This window comes from Lethenteron reissneri, chromosome 1 (genome assembly GCF_015708825.2).
Source record: "Lethenteron reissneri isolate LAM-NWPU_2019-01 chromosome 1, ASM1570882v1, whole genome shotgun sequence".
Lineage (NCBI taxonomy): Eukaryota > Metazoa > Chordata > Hyperoartia > Petromyzontiformes > Petromyzontidae > Lethenteron > Lethenteron reissneri.
The window spans coordinates 7,877,086-7,898,548 of NC_083779.1; the positions used below are offsets into that span (position 1 = coordinate 7,877,086).

The window sequence follows — 21,463 nt, forward strand, 5'->3', positions numbered from 1 at the left end:
AACGTCTTTCTCACTTCTCTTCTTCCCTCGGTTGATGTTAAACTATTTTCCGCCTTTCCATGCATAGTGCCCTAAGAACGATTGTTTAAGGGCTCTTAATGGATTTAAAACACGTTCCTTCGGAGTGGGCAGGTAGGAACTTGGTTGCACAGCGCATTCGTGCACGACAGACAAATATGCACGACAGACAGACAAATAATCCCTGGTGGGCAGTGTGGAACATATTGTTCCTACCTGTATTATTATTATTACATGCTCGTGATCTGGACCGCAAAGACGACCGCATGGTGGCGTTCTCAATTTGAACGATGCCACAGGGTCAACAACAACAAGGTTTACTTGATAGCAGGCCAACAATGCCCATGAACGCGTTCCATGTCCATAATAGAGGTGTTTTGGGTTAGATCGCGTAAATATAAATGTTGTTAACCCGCCAACACCCAACACAGCCAATTAGTAAGGTTTGTCACGTAAACAGAACCTGCCAATTCGTTACGAGTGTTTTGTTTACGTGAGAAACATTACTAATTGGTTGTGTCAGGTGGTGGCGGGTTTAACGACGCATTTATATTTATGCGATCTAACCCATAAAAAAACTTCTTATGGATAATATTGGTTGCGACAGCCTACCTGTTAAACTGCGTTCAGTCTCATAGTCCCACTCCCTGGTCTCCGTGACCTATGCCACGTTTTCCTTCTGCCCCAAAATATATATTTTTTATATCTCTAATTTTTGTAAAGCATCCTGAGCCGCAATTTTTTGTTACACGTCGCTACGTATATGCACATTACCGTACAGTGTGTACGATTGAGATTGTGAATTGGAGCAGGTGCTAACTTGCCGGTGCTGTCGCCCCAACAGATCAACTCCGTCAAGATGACGGATCCCGCTGAGAGCGGCACCCTCCTGGACCTGGTGGTCAGAGAATGCCAGAAATCCCACCCCGACATCCTCAACATCATCACGGAGCTCGAGCCTGTTGACAAAGCCACAAGAGGTGCCCGACGGGCCTACCTGCACGCCGCCACAACAGCCTAGGACTCGCCTACTGCTTTGCTAATCATCTAGATCTCTGGCCCACCATCTCCCTCTACCACCAATCCATTTGCCTCTCGGTCATGTACGTCTCTGGTTCACGAGCCCACTCGCCCGTTGATCCACCGCTGTGATGCTAGCTCGCTCGCGAAAGGCTTCAGTGTCGACGAGGCTTCGGTGAAGTGACGTTTGTTTACGTTTCGCTTTTCGTTTCACTGTGAGAGCGTGGTCGTGCCACCCGGCGTCGAGCGGGGGGTGGCAGGGGTCTCGGTGTTCATCCGTCTCGCGGGGGGGAAGGCGGTAACGGAAGTTTTGACGACGTTGCGACGATGCCGTTTTCTTTTTCACAGTCGACGACGAGAATCTGACATCGGTGATCCGGTCTCTCCGGGCGGACATCACGAAACTGGAAGGCGACCTCAACTCATTACCGGACACCGAGCCCCACGGATTGTTCTCCAAAACGATGCAAATATCCTTCTCAACGGATTGGTTCGGGTGGTGTGACATTAGATATCCTTGGAAGTTCCAGTAAATGTATGTTGAACTTCTTTCGCACCGTACGTAGCCAACCGTGCTATTCGGAGGTGCGCGGCATGGAGCCGTTGGAGCCTCAGCACTTTCAGTGCAAGCAGCGATTGATTGATCCAAGTCGATTCTTATGCCCACGATGTGTTCACAGAATGGGTCTCACACACACACACACCACACTCTGTTCACGACGTTTGTTTACGAATGTTTGCGAGCCCTCTGCTGGGCCGGTGCCGCACGTGACCGTTTAACCGTCGACGTAGGTGTCCCCCACGCGCGTTGCCGATCGTTGACCCCCGTGTGACCCTTAACCCCGTGGCACCCGCTGCTTCAGGAGTGGACGCAGAAAGTGGAGCTGCTGGAAAGGGGCGAGAGCGAGATCGGGGCCGAGTGGGAGAGGCTGAGGGTGAAGTTCAGCCTGAAGGGAGAGACGCCCAAGCTGCTCCTCTCCAGCCTCGCCACGTTCCGCGGGGACTTCAAGGTGCGTGGACACTTCACTCGCCTCCCCCAATCCCTCCACGCCCTCCCCTGCATGAGCCAAGCGTTGGGCTATGGCCAGTTCTGCCAGCGCCGGCTGCACACAGGATTCCGCGGGGAAAAGCTGATGGCCGCTGACAGGACGGCACTTGCGTTCAGCTTGTGCTGCGCAGGAACAGCTGCCGCCAGGGGGTCCCCTTGGCCGGACCGCAGCAGCAGGGCATTGAAACGGTTAGTCTATGGGGAGTTTTAGTCTATGGGTAGTGTTAGTCTATGGGCAGTGTTAGTCTATGGGCAGTGTTAGTCTATGGGCAGTGTTGAGTCTATGGGCAGTGTTGAGTCTATGGGCAGTGTTGAGTCTATGGGCTGTGTTGAATCTATGGGCAGTGTTAGTCTATAGGCAGTGTTGAATCTATGGGCAGTGTTAGTCTATGGGCAGTGTTGAGTCTATGGGTAGTGTTGAGTCTATGGGTAGTGTTAGTCTATGGGTAGTGTTAGTCTGTGGGTAGTGTTAGTCTATGGGCAGTGTTAGTCTATGGGCAGTGTTAGTCTATGGGCAGTGTTGAGTCTATGGGCAGTGTTGAGTCTATGGGTAGTGTGAGTCTATGGGTAGTGTTAGTCTGTGGCTAGTGTTAGTCTATGGGCAGTGTTAGTCTATGGGCAGTGTTAGTCTATGGGCAGTGTTGAGTCTATGGACAGTGTTAGTCTATGGGCAGTGTTGAGTCTATGGGCAGTGTTAGTCTATGGGCAGTGTTAGCCTATGGGCAGTGTTAGCTTATGGGCAGTGTTAGTCTATGGGCAGTGTTAGTCTATGGGCAGTGTTCAGTCTATGGGCAGTGTTGAGTCTTTGGGCAGTGTTAGTCTATGGGCAGTGTTAGTCTATGGGCAGTGTTAGTCTATGGGCAGTGTTGAGTCTATGGGTATTGTTGAGTCTATGGGCAGTTCTGAGTCCATGGGCAGTGTTAGTCTATGGGCAGTGTTAGTCTATGGGCAGTGTTAGTCTATGGGCAGTGTTAGTCTATGGGCAGTGCTGAGTCTATGGGCAGTGTTGAGTCTATGGGCAGTGTTAGCCTATGGGCAGTGTTAGTCTATGAGCAGTGTGAGTCTATGGGCAGTGTGAGTCTATGGGCAGTATTGAGTCTATGGGCAGTGTTAGTCTATTGGCAGTGCTAGTCTATGGGCAGTGTGAATCTATGGGCAGTGTGAGTATATGGGCAGTGTGAGTCTATGGGTAGTGTTGAGTCTATGGGCAGTGTGAGTCTATGGGTAGTGTTGAGTCTATGGGCAGTATTGAGTCTATGGGCAGTGTTGAGTCTATTGGCAGTATTGAGTCTATGGGCAGTGTTAGTCTATTGGCAGTGCTAGTCTATGGGCAGTGCTGAGTCTATGGGTATTGTTGAGTCTATGGGTATTGTTGAGTCTATGGGCAGTGCTGAGTCCATGGGCAGTGTTAGTCTATGGGCAGTGTTAGTCTATGGGCAGTGTTAGTCTATGGGCTGTGTTAGTCTATGGGCAGTGTTTAGTCTATGGGCAGTGTTAGTCTATGGGCAGTGTTAGTCTATTGGCAGTGTTAGTCTATGGGCAGTGTTAGTCTTTGAGCAGTGTGAGTCTATGGGCAGTGTTAGTCTTTGAGCAGTGTGAGTCTATGGGTAGTGTTGAGTCTATGGGCAGTGTGAGTCTATGGGCAGTATTGAGTCTATGGGTAGTGTTGAGTCTATGGGCAGTGTGAGTCTGTGGGTAGTGTTGAGTCTATGGGCAGTGTTGAGTCTATGGGCAGTGTTGAGTCTATGGGCAGTATTGAGTCTATGGGCAGTACGTGTGTATGTTGATCCTCTCTCGCACCGCACGTAGCCAACCCGTGCTAATCGGCGGTGCACCGGGGCGGTGGCGCCGATCAGCGGCACCGCGTTCGAACCGCTCGCGGAGAGGTTCGCGGTTGGAACTCGGCAGGCCACAGAAGTTGTTTGGCGCAAACAAAGTAGTCACCGCCCGCTTCGCACTTTCACGCTCACGATGCTGTGATGTCGTTCGTAAAGGGGAACCGTGACATTTGCGCACCACCGGCGTCATTGAGGAAATTGGACAGGACTGAGTCCCCTGGAAAATACTCGATTGGGATGACGCACAGCAACGTCGTCCCCTCCCCCTCCTGGTGAAGCTGCTGCAGGCTCTAGCTGCGAAACGTTTGCGATAGCCTTGCGCCGTAGGAACGATGGCACGATAATATACCGGATGTTTCATTGCTATCGGAACACATTTTAGACCCATGAGATCAAATGGGACCTCTGGACGAATGCTTTCCAGTGGCAATCGTTTAAGGAGCAGAAGGGACGCCCTGCAACCGTTTTCGCCTCCTCTGGGTCTCATCGGCACTGTCAGGCAACTGCCTGCCGGGCTGGCAGACGTTACGGACGAGAAGAACCCTCCATGAACACCCCAGTCTCGTTGCGTGCAGCACATCACAAATTTGCCAGCAGAGGGCACGAGGCCTCCATGTCAGGGAGCTGACCTCGCCGCGTTGGCAGCGGCCGCAAAAGCACGAATAACAAGCTGACACATTCATCACTCACACCGTGTGTGGGTGTGTGTGGTCTTACAATTATGGGGAGCGGCAGTGCAGCCCGGGTCCCCCGAGTTCGATTTCCCGCTATTGGCCAACGCCGGTGACGAGTGCGGTGGGAAAACGTCACCACTGGGGAGACAAAGGCGGCCGAGCGTGGTGCTGGCTACCCACCCCCTTGTGTGCCGTGCCAGCCTTCATAGGTGCTCGCGAACAGCACTTGCCATAACAGTCTGTTAAAAGCTATACGGGGCTTATTTGTCTTATGGGAGCGGTGGCTTTGATCCCGGCGACCCAAGTTCGATTCCCACTCACGACCATCATAGCAGTGATTAATATTTTAATCGGTCCTAGGTCTCCCCTAGGTCGACTCAGCCTCAAAATGAGTACCTGGTGCGGTGTGTAAAACATCGCCACTGGGGGGCCAAAGGCGGCCGGGCGTGGTGCTGGCCACCCACCCCCTTGTGTGCTGTGCCGGCCTTCATAGGTGCTCGCTAACAGCACTTGCCACCCACAGTCTAAGGTAGGGGTGGGGAACCTTTTTTCTGCCAAGGACCATTTGGATATTTAGAACATCATTCGCGGGCCATACAAAATTATCAACTTTAAAATGTGCCTGTTATATTTAGTCAAACATTTCATTAACTAACCCTTAATGTGATGGCTGGAACTGCTTCTCTTTGGCGAGGCGTGTGATGTTAGCTGGTATTGATGATGTTGCTGCTACTCGCAACTGCTTTTCCAGGTTTGCTCCTAGATTTATTGAATTTCGAGTCCCGCCTGCGGTTGCCTTGGCAGGGCCAGAGGAAATGATTTTGCGGGCCGGACGTTCCCCACCCCTGGTCTAAGGCTAAATCAGGGATCTTTGTCTTCGCTATCTTAAAATTAATCATATATAACGGGTGACGTTTCGTGCATTGACCCTTCTCCAGACCAGAGAGGTGCGTGAAATCATGATGGCGGCGATCGCATTGGTGGCGTTTGTGACTCCTCCGCCCGTGTCTTTTTACACGGTTTCATTTAACTCACTCTGTCTGTTGTCGTTGTTGTATCCTCAAATCTTGTAACTCAATTTTAACCCACTTCCCAATGTGCTATCGACTGCAAACTTGGTATACTTATGTCATACTGATGACAATACTATATTCTATCATAAAAAATTAAAAAGATATATTTTAAACATTCTTTTTTATATGTTATGTTTCGGCTTGGGTCTAATTGTCCACGGTCCCTTACGTTGTGGCAAGCTTCGGGGCCACTTCTTCCATGACTCGTACATTTCATAAAAGCGTGTTTGTAAAAAATCGTTTATAAATATAACTTTTTTATTTCAGAAAATCATGGACAAGGGGAACCGTCGGAGCTTGCGGAGAAAGTCCTTCAACGACTTGTACGATGTCGCCGCCCGGTCGGGCCCCGTACACCCTCTCAACAGACGCTAAAAACCGAATATTGACACGCGCGCTGACATTGACGATGGCGGGGCCTTGGCCTTAGCCATCGGCAGGAGCACCCATCGCGGTCGCGATTCGCGTCAGACAGAGCCGCCCCTATTCCGTTGCCCCGAGGTCTCCCTGAAGCGCTTCACGTCGCGTCTCATCTCGACACATTTCAAACGCCACCGCCCCCCCCCGTCCCCCTAGTGGCACGAGGTGACTGGGCTCCTGGCCTACAAAACGTGGCAACATTCCTCCCCATAGATGGGGGGGGGGGGGGGGGTGAGGGGGGGCAGGGAAGGCGACGATTGCCGAGTGTAATCCCAGTTGGGCCTGGCTCAAGACTGGCACGTTTAGTGTCTCCTTGTCGGAGTGTGCGGGACTATTGGGGGCACTTAAACTATTAAAATATATATTTTTTTATTTTACCAGGTAAAGCCCACTGAGCTGAGCAGCTCTTTTTCAGAAGCGGCCTGGCCACAAACGATAGCTCAACAAAATGGCGTATCGTGTGGAAATGTACAGCAACCAAATACTATAAACGCACGTTTCTAAACCCACGACCTCCTGCATACCAGGCGAGGTAGTTAACATCTCCTAGCCACCGTGGTGATGATGAGAGAGAGATTTTCCCCAAGGCCCTGCACGCCCCTCGGTCTGGCCCTACCAGTGGCCCCCCTGTGATGTTTATCCTCTGGACGGACAATGTGGCCTAATGACACTGCGGTGTTGTCTGCTCGCCCCGGAGAATCTCTGCTGAACGCGAAACACATTTCTGAACTTTATATGAAGCAGCAGCGCTTCCCAACACTTTGCGTGTCGATCACCTGCCCCCCCCCCCCCGTCTCAGCCAGACCCAACCTATCGACTGAACGCCGTGCCCCGACCGCCGTTCTGCTCTTTGTATTTTTTTACGAGCCGAAATTTTGTTTTTAGTAATAAAATAAAAAAAGTTATTCAATGTCCGCTGTGTGCATTCGTAAAGATAAAAGTGCAAGTCGGTGTGAACGCGAGCGCACGAGCAGAGGGGCCGCGGGTGGCCAGGGCCTGCCAAGGGCACGGATGTCGCGCAATTCTGCACGGCGGGTCGGTGCAGGGCAAAGGGCTCTGTCAGCGAACTGCATCGCGGCTCTTGAAATGTTTAAGGGGTTTTTTTTATTCATGGAGGGAAAAAATTGTTTTTCTTGTTATTTTGGTTGCTGACTCTTGGCCATGGAAGTCCAGTTCACCATGGAAGTCCAGTTCACCATGGAAGTCCAGTTCACCATGGAAGTCCAGTTCACCATGGAAGTCCAATCTACCGTGGGAGTCCAGTTCACCATGGAAGTCCAGTTCACCATGGGAGTCCAGTTTACCATGGAAGTCGAGTTCACCATGGAAGTCCAATCTACCGTGGAAGTCCAGTTCACCATGGAAGTCCAGTTCACCATGGAAGTCCAGTTCACCATGGAAGTTCAGTTCACCATGGAAGTCCAATCTACCGTGGAAGTCCAGTTCACCATGGAAGTCTAGTTCACCATGGGAGTCTAGTTCACCATGGAAGTCTAGTTCACCATGGAAGTCCAATCTACCATGGAAGTCTAGTTTACCATGGGAGTCCAGTTCACCATGGAAGTCCAGTTCACCATGGGAGTCTAGTTCACCATGGGAGTCCAGTTCACCATGGGAGTCTAGTTCACCATGGGAGTCCAGTTCACCATGGAAGTCCAGTTCACCATGGGAGTCTAGTTCACCATGGGAGTCCAGTTCACCATGGAAGTCCAGTTCACCATGGGAGTCCAGTTCACCATGGTAGTCCAGTTTACCATGGGAGTCTAGTTCACCATGGGAGTCCAGTTCACCATGGAAGTCCAGTTCACCATGGGAGTCCAGTTCACCATGGTAGTCCAGTTTACCATGGGAGTCTAGTTCACCATGGGAGTCCAGTTCACCATGGGAGTCCAGTTCACCATGGTAGTCCAGTTTACCATGGGAGTCTAGTTCACCATGGTAGTCCAGTTTACCATGGGAGTCCACTTTACCATGGGAGTCCAGTTCACCATGGAAGTCGAGTTCACCATGGAAGTCCACTTTACCATGGGAGTCCAGTTCACCATGGAAGCCCAGTTCACCATGGTAGTCCATTTCACCATGGGAGTCCAGTTCACCATGGAAGTCCAGTTTACCATGGGAGTCCAGTTCACCATGGAAATCCAGTTTACCATGGAAGCCCACTTTACCATGGGAGTCCAGTTTACCATGGAAGCCCACTTCACCATGGAAATCCAGTTTACCATGGGCAGGGTTCGGCAACGTGCGGCTCCGAGGCTATTTAAGGGACCACCACAGTGCACTGCTGCTGTTGTTTCTTTTTACTTACCGAAATCGAAACACGTGTAGTAGCTACACGTGTAGTAGTTACTACACATGTAGCTACACGTGTAGTAGCTACAACACGTACAGTAGCTACACGTGTAGTAGCTACTACATATGTACAGGGGTAGTAGCTACTACATGTGTAGTAGCTACACGTGCAGTTGCTACAACACGTGTAGTAGCTACATAAGTAGTAGCTACAACACGTGTAGCTGCTACACGTGTTGTAGCTACACGTGTAGTAGCTACACGCCCGGGCAACTTTGTCTTCTCAGTGGTGATGTTTTCACACGCCCCACCTGGTACTCATTTGAGGCCGAGTCGACCTAGGGGAGGCCCGGCACCGGTTCAGATAATCGTCACCGTTGTTGTGCCGTGAGCGGGAATGGAACCCGAGTCACCGGGTTCGTAGCGCAGCGTAGTGCTAACCGCTGCACCACCGCTCCCCACTCACACACACACAGACACACACACACGCGCGCAGAGATGCTGGAGATGACACCGGTTGAGTCTTCCACCTTCAAAAATCCCGAATCCACACACTTGAACAAGTTACCTGGCGATGCTGCTGCTGTTGTGGCGATGGCAGCGGTGCCCGAGCGCAGACGACAACAGCAACAACAACAACAAAACACTCAACACGTTCCGCGTCAATAACACTGTGGCTTTAAAAGAGCAGGAAATATACAGACGACGTTTCGGGCAATGACCCTTCTTCATAGCAGATACAAATGTTGATCCACGTGACTTTTTCCACACTCTGGGAAACGGCATTCCCAGATAAATGTCATTCCCAGAGTTCGTGCCGACCGTCCAAACCTCCACCCGCGCGCTGTCCACAACACGACACAATCATTGGCGTCGTTCTGGAGAACATAAATAACGAAGTACAAAAGCTGTCCCGTCTCCTTCACACATCTGAACCCTCCGCATATGAAGCCACCAAAGTCACCCAAATACCCGCACGCAGGGCTCAATCTCTGATTGGTTGAGAGCCACGACCGAGAACCAATGAACGCACGCAGAGGACAGAACGCGACCCCAGAACAAGATCCCTACGGATCACGTGTCCTTTACATGTAAACTTATATCTGTGGAAAAAAAACCACATCGTCGCCACCGTTTTGCTCTCAATTGAATTAATGCGGTGTGTTTGTCCGACATAATGCACGGTGGGGTGTGTGGGGGGGAGGATTATTGCAGGAGGCTCTTCGTGGAGGACATCTAAAATCGACGTTCACCGACCAGTCGCGTGGACCCAGGATCGAATCGACCCCTCCAGGGGGCCCCAAGTCGTCCAGTGCGTCTCGACCTCTCGACCTCTTGACCTCTCCACCGCGACCATGACCCCCCCCCCCCCACCCGGCGCGGTCTCCACGTAGGGAAACGCCGCGGCTCTCAACACGCCGATTCATTTTTCTTCTTCCGCGAGCCCGGACGCTTGTTTTTGTCCATGACTTTCTGAAATATAAACGGGGGGGGGAGGCGGGTGGAGTGGGTGGGGATGAAGACGCAAAAAGCCACCGGAGACAATCGGCGTCACCGCGGAGGAGCTGAACGCGCGTGTGGCCCCGCCTCGTGATGCCTCGTACGGTGCTTTTTCTGCAATATTTTGCCGTTTTCTTTTCTTGGATTTTCTGTTTGCACTTAGTCACTTTAAGATGTTTTCTTGTTCATGTTTTTGTTTTCTGTTTGTTGCGGTTGCACCCGATTCAAGAGCCGAATGACTCACAGGGCTATACCTAATACATGAACTTGAAACTTGAACTTTAAACTCATCCACAACAGGTTCCAGAGCTCTGCTGCTGTGGTCCGGTCTGGACGATTTTTGTCCCCCCCCACCCATCGTCACACGGCGTCACAAAAAGTCAGACCCCCCCCCCTCAAATATGACGTCACAAAGCTCTGCCCCCCCTCCCCGCCCGATAAAAATAAAACATGCTTCAAATCGCTTTCAACTATTGTCATTGTGGTGCGTATTTAATGTGCCGCTGCACTCTGATGTTGTATGAGAAAACAATTATCAAAAAGTCTATTTAATTAAGTAGAATGTGTTGTCTATCTATATATATAAAATCGTTCATGTCTGTCTGTCTGTGTGTGTGTGTGTGGACTTTGGCCCATACGCACTTTCATTGGACGGCGGTTGCCCCTGGCAACGGCTAGCCACGCCTTCGCCGCTTTCATTGGACCTGGCAACGGCTAGCCACGCCTTCGCCAAGGGCTGCAGTTTCATTGGACGGCGGTTGCCCCTGCCAACGGCTAGCCACGCCTTCGCCACTTTCATAAGCTCCGTATTTAATTAAATAATAGCCATTACACAGTATTGTTGGAGCGCTAGGGGGGGGGGGAAGGAACGCCACCCGTACCCTGCCTCTTCCAAGCCGACAATTTTAGGCGAGGCCGCAGGCTTTGCACGCTACTAGGCCTCGACACCCACCACGCCACTCTGAGGTAAATTCATCAAAGTTTTTCCTACTCTTCACTACACCCCCACCACAATGTGTGCTATTAATATTACTTTTAAACCCAACGCGCCAACAATCGATTACTTTAATGTTCACTGTACAAATACTCATTAAGCTGGGTGAGCGTACTGCCAGTCTATCATGTACACTGTAGCCTGCTTATTAAGCTCGGTGAGCGTACTGCCACTCTATCATGTACACTCTAGCCTGCTTATGAAGCTGAGTGCGTGTACTGGCAGTCTATAATGTGGACTCTTGCCTGGTTATTATAATCGATTCTTTATATGTTCTTTGTACAAACAGTCATTAAGCTGCTTGAGCGACCCCAGTTCGATTCCAACTCACGCCCACCACCGCTGACGATTATTTGAAACGGACCTGGCCCTCCCCTAGGTCCACTCAGCCTCAAAAGCGTAACTGCTGTCGTGTGTGAACATCGTCACTGGGGAGACAAAGGCGGCGGGGCATCGTGGATCCAAGTCCCGGGCGAAGCCGGGTCATGTGTATGTGTGTTTGTGTTTATGTGTATGTCTGTGTGTCTCTATGTATGTGTGTATGTATGTGTATGTATGTGTTTGTGTGTATGTGTGTGTGTATGTATGTGGGTTTTTTTTATGTCTTTATGTGTATGTCTGCGTGTCTCTATGTATGTGTGTATGTGTGTGCATGTGTTTGTGTGTATGTATGTGTGTGTCTATGTATGTGTGTGTCTATGTATGTGTGTGTATGTATGTGTGTTATATGTCTGTCTGTGTCTGCATGTATGTGTGTGTGTATTGTGTATGTGTTTGTGTGCATGTATGTGTGTGTTTGTGTGTATGTGTATGTCTGTGTGTATGTGTTTGTGTGTATGTGTGTGTATGTATGTGTGTGTATGTGTTTGTATGTGTTTGTGTGTTTACGCTCGCATTACACAAATGTGTTGCTGGTCTAAGGCGTTCCTCGCACAGCATTGCCGCTTTATTATTTCAGTCGTTTACTGCCTTACGCACCCTGAAAGTCGTGTGTGTCTGCAGCAAGCGCGTGTATGTGTACCTATGGACGCGCGCGCGTGTGTTGTGTAGGGGGAACGGTAGTGTAGTGCTTAGCGTGCTGTCTGTGTCTGTGTGTGTGTGTCTGTCCGGCAAAACAACCTCCTACCTCCTCGCGGTGCCGGACGGGCAACACTGTCGTGGACATTGCTGTGGGGGGAGGGCCAATGCCCATTGGCCTCTCCCCTCATGGCGTCTGTGACCACCACAGTGGCTAAACGGGGGCTCTGGACGGGTGTGAGGGGCTGGTAACCCCTCCACCTTCAATTCATTACCACTAAACCACGAATTAAACATAAACCTGTAACAAATAAGCTTGTGCCGGAGGCCCCGGGGGGTCAGGCTTTTATGACGTCTCCTGGCCAAACCCCATTTGGCGGAGCCAGGAGATTGAATTTTCACCCTCGGGGCTCCTCCAGAAACAACAAAAAACCATTGCGGATGGCCACGTGGAATGTTCGAACGCTCACTGCGGAGGAGAGGCTGCCACTCCTCTGTCGGGAGCTGGACCGGTACCGCCTGGATCTCTGTGGCATTCAGGAGGTCCGGTGGACCGGTTCTGGCTCCTGCCACCATGAGGGGTGGACAGTCCTCTACTCGGGGCAGGAGACTGCCAAACAACAGGGTGTGGCTCTTCTTCTGAACAAAAGAATGAAGGGGGCGTGGGAGCGTGGCGGTGAGGTGTGGGAAGCTGTAAGCCCCAGGATACTTTGGGCTCGCCTTCCCATCAACCAGAGGCGAGGAGTGGTGGTCGTGGTTACTTATGCCCCCACCGAAGACGAACATCCGTGGAGGGATGCAAGCAAAGCCGATGAGTCAGACGCTTTCTATGACCTCCTGTCACAGGTGCTGGCTAAAGTGGCCACTCGGGACAGAGTCATCTTGTTGGGTGACTTCAATGCCCGAGTTGGTCATGATGCTGACACCTGGTCTGGAGTGATTGGAAGGCATGGGCCAGATCAGCTCAATAATAACGGTAGGAGGCTGCTAGATTTTTGTGCAGCCCATGGGCTTGTAATTACCAACACGCTCTTCCGGCATCGGCGCATCCACACAACATCATGGATACATGCCGGGTCCAAGCAAGAACATCTGCTGGACTACATAGTGACGGACCAGCGGATGCGAACCCATGTCCTTGACACCAGGACCTACCGTGGAGCTGATCTGTCCTCTGACCATCGACTGTAAGATGCGCCTGCCTTTCTTCCACTCCGGTGGTGGGTGTACACCCAGGATCCCATTCCAACCAAAAGTGGCCTGGTCTCAGTTAGCTGATGAAAGTTGCAAGCGAGAATTTCATCATCGCTTGCAGCTGGGGTTGGCATCGTCCCCCACTCCACCTGATGTCGAGGGTAAATGGGCGAGGTTTAAGACTGTGACTCATGCAGCTGCAATGGCTGCTTTGGGTACGCGGTCCAGACCTCCCCAGAAACCCTGGCTGACAGAGGAGGTGTTCAGGTTAATTGAGAAAAAGCGACAGGCCCACTCTCATCGCCTACAGCATCCCACGTCAGAGAATGAGGAGGTTTACCGCAGCCTTCGCTCGGAAGTTCGGAGAGCCGTAAGGCGTTGTAAGGATGGGTGGTGGTCGCGGGTTGCTGAGGAGATGGAGTCTGCCTCAGTGGCCCGTGATCACAAATCACTATTTAACTCCATCAAAAAAGTAACCTGCAGCGCCACACCTATTACCATCATTAGAGGAAAAAACGGTGATCCAATCTCCGACCCCCAGGAACAGGTTTGCAGATTTTCTGAGCATTTCTGTGAGGTCCTGGGGGAGGGAAATTCTCTCAGCCAGGAAAACATCATGGCACAAAGTGGGGATAACCCTGCTGAGGCTGCGGTGCCTCAAATATTGGAAGAGGTCACCCCCTGTGAGTGGCTGGCTGAGGTTCCAGCTGTTGAGGAAGTACTGAGGGCGATCCGGAGTCTGAGACCAGGGAAGGCACCGGGCAGAGATGATCTCCCAAGCGAAATGCTGAGGGAGGGTGGCGTTTGTGCACAGACTGCCCTATATGACATCATAACAACAGTCTGGACCACTGGACGGGTTCCGCAGGACTGGAAGGATGCCCTGGTGGTCCCCCTCTTTAAGAAGGGGGACCGCACAGACTGTAACAACTACAGGGGCATCTCACTCCTCAGTGTGCCGGGTAAGGTCCTGGCAAGGATTATTCAACATCGCCTTGCTAGGCACGCTGAGGAGGGGCTTGCGGAGCCCCAATGCGGTTTCAGGAAAGGGCGGTCCTGCACAGATGCCATATTTTCTGTCCGTCTGCTACAGCAGAGGTGTAGGGAATTCCAAAAAGACCTACATCTCTGCTTTATTGACCTGGTCAAGGCCTATGATACCATCAGTAGGACTGGACTCTGGGTTGTTCTTCGTGCTTTCGGAGTCCCTGACCCTCTGCTCACGATCATTAAGGACCTTCATGATGGTGAGCGGGCCCGGGTAAAACTACGTGGCCGGGAGTCGGAGCCTTTCCCTGTACACCTTGGGGTGCGACAGGGATGTCCTCTGGCTCCCACATTATTTAACATCTATTTTGACCGCGTAGTTCGTGAAGCCTTCAATAGCTGTACCGGGGGAATTTCCGTTTGGTACAGATATAATGGGAGGCTGATCGACGCCCGGGTGCGATCAAGGGATGGCTCCCTATTGGTCAACCACGTTATGTATGCCGATGATTTGGTAATAGCTGCTCATTCAGAAGAGGAGTTGGAGGCGCTGCTGCTGAGACTGGAGCGTGCCACTAAGAGGTGGGGCCTTACCATCAGCCCCACCAAAACCAAGCACCTGCCTGGGTATTTTGTACCATCGGACACTCCACCCCCACAACTCCCAATTGGTGATGGGGCAGTTGTGGAGAGAGTGGAGAGTTTCCCATACCTGGGCAGTATGCTTATGACCGGCTCCAGTCTATCAGCAGAGGTCTCACTCCGAATCAGTCGAGCGGCAATATCTTTTCATCGGTTGCGTAACGCTGTGTGGAAGCTACCTGGTCTGTCGCTCCGCACGAAGCTTCAGGTCTTCTCGGCCACGGTCATTCCCTCCCTTCTCTACGCTTGCGAGACGTGGACCCCCCTGGTGGAGCATCTTCGCCGGTTGGAAACATTTAGGCTGGCCTGCCTACGATCCATCCTGGGTTTAACCAGGCTGGATTGTGTGAGGAGCTCACAAATCCTTGAAAGATCTGGGCAAAGTCCCATCAGTGAGCTCCTCCGGCAGGCAAGGCTGCGTTGGCTGGGTCATGTAGCCCGCATGCCCAGCCACCGCATGCCTAAACAGCTTTTGTTCGGCCGGATCGAGGGGGCTAGACGGGCGCGGCACGGGCTGGAGAAGAGATGGAGTGATGTGGTACAGGAGGACGTGGAGCTGAGTGGACTTGCCGATGACTGGTACCAGCGGTGTCAAGATCGGCCTCAGTGGAGGAGGCTCGTGAAGGACGCTACTGGGCAGTTGGAGGCAGTCGCCCTCCAACAACAACGGAGGGCGGAGGAGCGACGCTCACAACAACGAGCGGAGCGCCGGGTGGCTAAAGCACAGCAAGTTGGCACAGTAGGGGGCACAGGTGGTGCATCAGCCAGTCATCTCGGTCATCTCGGTCAGTCGACCAGTGGCACCTGGGTCTGCCCCGTGACCTCCTGCCAGCGGGCTTTCGACACTTCACGTGGCCTCAAGGTGCACTTGGCCTGGCACAAGCATCGTGGTGACGTCACCGCCACTTAGTGGCGAATGGCGGTTGTTGTTGTTGTTGTGTCTGTCTGTGTCTGTCTGTGTGTGTCTGCGTGTGTCTGTGTGTGTGTCTGTGTGTGTGCGTGTGTGGTGTGTGGGGAGCGGTAGTGTAGTGCTTAGCGTGCTGTCTGTGTGTCTGTGTGTGTGTGTGTCTGTCTGTGTCTGTCTGTGTCTGCGTGTGTCTGTGTGTGTGTCTGTGCGTGTGTGGTGTGTGAGGAGCGGTGGGTGTAGTGCTTAACGCTACGCTGCGCTACCAACCCGGCGAACCCAGTTCCATTCCCGCTCACGGCCACCACCGGTGACGATTATTTGAACCTCCCCTAGGTCCACTCAGCCTCAAACGAGTAACTGGTGTGGCGTATTAACATCGGCACTTGGGAGACAAAGGCGGCTGGGCGTGGTAGATCCAAGTCCCGGGCGAAGCCGGGTCATGTGTATGTGTTTATGTGTATGTCTGTGTGTCTGTATGCATGTGTGTATGTATGTGTGTGTATGTGTTTGTGTGTATGTCTGTGTGTGTATGTATGTCGGTTTTGCCGCCGTGGTGGATCCAAGTCCCGGGCGAAGCCGGGTCATGTGTATGTGTGTATGTGTTTATGTGTATGTCTGTGTGTCTGTATGCATGTGTGTATGTATGTGTGTGCATGTGTTTGTGTGTATGTATGTGTGTGTGTATGTATGTGGGTTTTTTGTATGTGTTTATGTGTATGTCTGCGTGCCTGTATGCATGTGTGTATGTACGTCTGTGGATGTGTTTGTGTGTATGTATGTGTGTGTCTATGTATGTGTGTGTATGTGTTTCTGTGTTTGTATGTGTGTGTATGTATGTGTGTTATGTGGCTGTCTGTGTGTCTGCATGTATGTGTGTGTGTATTGTGTATGTGTTTGTGTGTGTTTGTGTGTTTACGCTCGCATTACACAAATGTATAATGCGGGTCTAAGGCGTTCCTTACACAGCATTGCCGCTTTATTATTTCAGTCGTTTACTGCCGTATGCACCCTGAAAGTCGTGTGTGTCTGCAGCAAGCGCGTGTATGTGTACCTATGGACGCGCGCGCGTGTGTTGTGTAGGGGGAACGGTAGTGTAGTGCTTAGCGTGCTGCCTGTGTCTGTGTGTGTGTGTCTGTGTGTGTGTGTCTGTGTGTGTGTCTGTGTGTGTGTCTGTGTGTGTGCGTGTGTGGTGTGTGGGGAGCGGTAGTGTAGTGGTTAGCGTGCTGTCTGTGTGTGTGTTTCTGTCTGTGTGTGTCTGCGTGTGTCTGTGTGTGTGTCTGTGCGTGTGTCTGTGCGTGTGTGGTGTGTGAGGAGCGGTGGGTGTAGTGCTTAACGCTACGCTGCGCTACCAACCCGGCAAACCCAGTTCGATTCCCGCTCACGGCCACCACCGGTGACGATTATTTGAACCTCCCCTAAGTCGACTCTGCCTCAAACGAGTAACTTAACTACTGTAGCGTATTAACATCGCCACTGGGGAGACAAAGGCGGCCGGCCGTGGTAGATACAAGTCCCGGGCGAAGCCGGGTAGTACAGCTAGTATTCATTTAAAGTTGCGCATTTTGATGCGACGTCACATTTCTCAACACCCCCCCCTCGTCACACATCGTCACAAATGTCTGACCCACCCCCCCCTAGGTGCGTGACGTCATTTATGAACGGCCCCCAAGCCGAACACAAGCGCAACACAAGCTGAACGCAAGTGCCGGCCATGCGAGCTTCAGCCCCGCGTGACCAATGCAGGGGAGGGCGAGGGAGAGGCCCATAGACTCACCACTGCCCATAGACTCAACACTACCCATAGACTCAACACTACCCATAGACTAACACTGCCCACAGACTCAACACTGCCCATAGACTAACACTACCCATAGACTCAACACTGCCCATAGACTCAACACTGCCCATAGACTCAACACTGCTCATAGACTAACCGTTTCAATGCCCTGCTGCTGCGGTCCGGCCAAGGGGACCCCCTGGCGGCAGCTGTTCCTGCGCAGCACAAGCCGAACGCAAGTTCCGGCCTGCGAGCGGCCATCAGCTTTGCCCCGCGGAATCCTGTGTGCAGCCGGTGCTGGCAGAACTAGCCATAGCCCACCGCTTGGCTCATGCAGGGGAGGGCGTGGAGGGATTGGGGGAGGCGAGTGAAGTGTCCACGCACCTTGAAGTCCCCGCGGAACGTGGCGAGGCTGGAGAGGAGCGGCTTGGGCGTCTCTCCCTTCAGGCTGAACTTCACCCTCAGCCTCTCCCACTCGGCCCCGATCTCGCCCTCGCCCCTCTCCAGCAGCTCCACCTTCTGCGTCCACTCCTGAAGCAGCGGGTGCCACGGGGTCAAGGGGGGTCACGCGGGGGTCACGTGGGGGTCACATGGGGGTCACGCGGGGGTCATGCGTGGGTCACGCGGAGGTCACGCGGGGGTCACGCGGAGGTCACGTGGGGGTCACGCGGGGTCACGCGGGGGTCACGGTGACTCCTAGGCTAGGAGTGGCGTTTGTCGACGAGCGGCAACGCGCGCTTGGGGGGACACCTCCGTCGACGGATAAACGGTCACGCGAGGCACCGGCCCAGCGGAGGGCTCGTAAACATTCGTAAACAAACGTCGTGAACAATGAGTGAGTGAGTGTGGGTGTGTGCGAGACTCGTTCTGTGAACACATCGTGGGCATAAAGAATCGACTTGGGCCAATGGAATCGCTGTTCGCCCTGAACCAGCCCCGAGCGTTGAAATACGGTGTTTTTTCTGGAATAATTTGCTGTTTTTTCCAGGATTTTTCTGTTGCGTGTAATCACTTTAAGATGTTTCTTGTTCATGTTTTTGTTTTGTTGCGGTTGCACTCGAGTCAAGAGCCGCATGGCTCACAGGGTTATACCTAATAAATGAACTCAACTGAACAGGTAAATGGCCTGATGGGGGCTGGTTGTTGCAAACACCAGCGGAACGTCACAGCACTCTGTAAATGTCGTAGTGGGTTTACTCTCCAACACACAACTGGTGTGCTGTACTAGTAACTAATTGGCACATTGTTGTTTACGTGACAACCCGTTACTAATTGGCTGCGTCGGGTGGTGGCGGGTTCACGACGCATTTATATGACGTCACCTGTAAGCCCTTCTTGTGCGAAGAGGTCGCGGGATTAATGACTGCGTGTATATGGTAATGGGTATCCATTGCAAATTACAATGGATAGCCATGTCTAATGTCACAACACTCCAACCAATCCGTTGAGAAGGATATGAGCATCGTTTTGGAGAACGCCCGGTGGGGCTCGGCGTCCGGCAACGAGTCAAGGTCGCATTCCAGTTTCGTGATTTCCGCCCGGAAAGACTGGATCGCCGATTTCCGATTCTTCTCGTCGGCTGTGGAGAGAAGTCGACATCGTCACAATGTCCCCACGGTGTCGTCACAATGTCGTCACAATGTCTTTACAATGTAGTCACAATGTCGTCACAATGTCGTTACAATGTCGTTACAATGTCATCACAATGTCGTCACAATGTCGTCACAATGTCGTTACAATGTCGTTACAATGTCATCACAATGTCGTCACAATGTCGTCACAATGTCGTCACAATGTCGTCACAATGTCGTTACAATGTCGTCACAATGTCGTCACAATGTCATCACAATGTCGTCACAATGTCGTTACAATGTCATCACAATGTCGTCACAATGTCATCACAATGTCGTCACAATGTCGTCACGATGTCGTCACAACGTCGTCACAATGTCGTCACAATGTCGTCACAATGTCATCACAATGTCGTCAGAATGTCGTCACGATGTCGTCACAATGTCGTCACAATGTCGTCACAATGTCATCACAATGTCGTCACAATGTCGTCACGATGTCGTCACAACGTCGTCACAATGTCGTCACAATGTCATCACAATGTCGTCACAATGTCGTCACAACGTCGTCACAATGTCGTCACAACGTCGTCACAATGTCGTCACGATGTCGTCACAATGTCGTCACAACCTCCGTCACCGCCCCCCACCCACCGCTCCACGCACGACCACGCTCTCACGGCGATACGAAAAGGGAAATGGAAACTCCGTCGACACTGAAGCCTCTCGCGTGGCCTGTCTCGCCAACTGCACTGGGACAGCGGACGTGTGAATGAGCGAGCATCACAGCGATGGATCAACGAGCGAGTGAGCTTGTGAACCAGAGACGTACATGAGCGAGAGGCAAATGGATTGGTGGGAGAGGGAGATGGTGGGCCAGAGATCTAGACGATTAGCAAAGAAGTAGGCGAGTCCTAGGCTGTTGTGGCGGCGTGCAGGTAGGCCCGTCGGGCACCTCCTGTGGCTTTGTCAACAGGCTCGAGCTCCGTGATGACGTTGAGGATGTCGGGGTGGGATTTCTGGCATTCTCTGACCACCAGGTCCAGGAGGGTGCCGCCCTCAGCAGGATCCGTCATCCTCACGGAGTTGATCTGTTGGGGCGACAGCACTGGCAAGTTAGGAGCCGGCTGGGTGCCAGCGTCCCCCCCCCTCCAACCCCCGTCCCTCCCTCACCACTCTCTCCACCCCCCCCTCCCTGCCTCTGCATGCAGGGTGGCGCAGTGGTAACACACACGCCTCAAGGCAGAGAATGCCCTAGGTTCCATTCTTGACTCGGGCACATTTTTTGTGTGGAGTTTGTGAACTCTCTCACCGGCTCTGCATGGCTTTCCTCCGGGATTCTCAATCTCTTTTCCATGGTTTTTTTTCTCTTTTTTTGGTGATGATGCGAACATCCCAATGCCGAAGAAAAAAAAATCTCCCGAGGTAAATCTTCTCGTAAACTTTCTTACCCACCCCTACTGGACTTCTGTGAAAAAAAGCTTTATAGCTCATAGGATTCCTCCTGCAGTATAAATACTGCAGGAGGAATGCCCCCCTGTCATTAGACCACAGTTAAGGGCGCTTTTGGGATTAAGTCGCTTAATTCACGCGCCGCCAACGAGCTGGGCAGTCGTGTACATTTCATATTCTGTAAAAGTATTCTGACATGTGAAGCGCACTGCACGAATACAGGAGGCTACTTGCTATTTTACAATTGTTAGTTCAGCAGGTAAGGCCCACTGAGCTACAGAGTTCATTGTACACGCTTTTATTTAACTCACAATGTCTGTTGTCGTATCCTCAAATCTTGTAACTCAATTTCAACCGTCTTCCCAATGTCGCATCGACTGCAAACTTGGTATAGGTATGTCATACTGATGACAATACTATATTCTATCATTAAAAATGTTAAATATATATTTTAAACTATCTTTTTACGGGTATAATTGTCCACGCTCAACTCACGTTGGCTGTAAATCACCACGGTCCCTTACGTTATGGCAAGCTTCGGGGAGCCACGCCGAGGGGCGGGGGATGTGGAAGTAGGGGAGAGGCGATGGGGGAAGGGGGCACGAAGAGGGGCAGCTCGGAGTTGGCCAGGGGGGACGTTCCCTTACGTTATGGCAAGCTGCAGGGCCAGTTCCTGGAGTCGTGGAGTTCTGCTATTACTCGTACGCTACATTTCATTAAAGCGTGTTTAAAAAAAATCGTATTTTTTAAATATTTATTCAGAAGCGAGCTGGCCACAAATGATAGCCAAACGAAGTGGCTTACCACGTGGAAATGTACATCAGCCAAATACTCTAAATGCATGTTTCTGAATGTGGAGGGAAAACCCGGAGGACCCGGAGAAAAATCCACTTAACCAAGAGGAAAACATGCAAACTCACAATATACTGGCGTCGCGGTCGGGATTGAACCCACGAGCTTCTGTAAACAAGGCGAGGTAGTTAACATCTCGCCACCTGGATCGCCCTAATTGACCCATGACCCCCTCGCCCTCCCCCCA

At 52.0% G+C, this 21,463-nt stretch overlaps 2 protein-coding genes across 5 annotated transcripts in view; one reads left to right on the forward strand and one right to left on the reverse strand.

The window, feature by feature from the left end:
- LOC133346632 (protein diaphanous homolog 1-like) overlaps positions 1-7,005 on the forward strand; it is a 58,190-nt gene extending 51,185 nt beyond the window's left edge. For all 4 annotated transcript variants that reach the window (XM_061558482.1, XM_061558565.1, XM_061558389.1 and 1 more), the window contains exons 9-12: positions 863-998; positions 1,387-1,508; positions 1,890-2,048; positions 5,939-7,005. In XM_061558482.1, the coding sequence (XP_061414466.1) occupies positions 863-998; positions 1,387-1,508; positions 1,890-2,048; positions 5,939-6,046 (525 nt within the window). In that variant the 3' untranslated portion in view covers positions 6,047-7,005. The remainder of the gene's footprint in view (positions 1-862; positions 999-1,386; positions 1,509-1,889; positions 2,049-5,938) is intronic.
- Positions 7,006-9,031: 2,026 nt separating this feature from the next.
- LOC133358469 (protein diaphanous homolog 3-like) lies at positions 9,032-20,059 on the reverse strand. Its single transcript, XM_061576824.1, has 4 exons — positions 19,928-20,059; positions 18,859-18,980; positions 17,786-17,944; positions 9,032-9,856 (listed from the first exon to the last, which is right to left on the reverse strand). Exons 1-4 carry the CDS (start codon positions 20,046-20,048, stop codon positions 9,794-9,796), a joined length of 465 nt encoding a protein of 154 aa, XP_061432808.1. The 5' UTR covers positions 20,049-20,059; the 3' UTR covers positions 9,032-9,793.
- Positions 20,060-21,463: the final 1,404 nt, after the last annotated feature.

What these genes read in the sequence shown, in the direction of transcription:
- LOC133358469 (XM_061576824.1), bottom strand. Translation starts at nt 20,048, where the DNA reads ATGACGGATCCTGCTGAGGGCGGCACCCTCCTGGACCTGGTGGTCAGA. An exon ending in TGTTGACAAAGCCACAGGAG is followed by an intron (nt 18,981 to 19,927) that starts GTGCCCGACGGG and finishes TTCTCTCCACAG; the next exon opens with CCGACGAGAAGAATCGGAAA. An exon ending in CGTTCCGCGGGGACTTCAAG is followed by an intron (nt 9,857 to 17,785) that starts GTGCGTGGACAC and finishes TTTATATTTCAG; the next exon opens with AAAGTCATGGACAAAAACAA.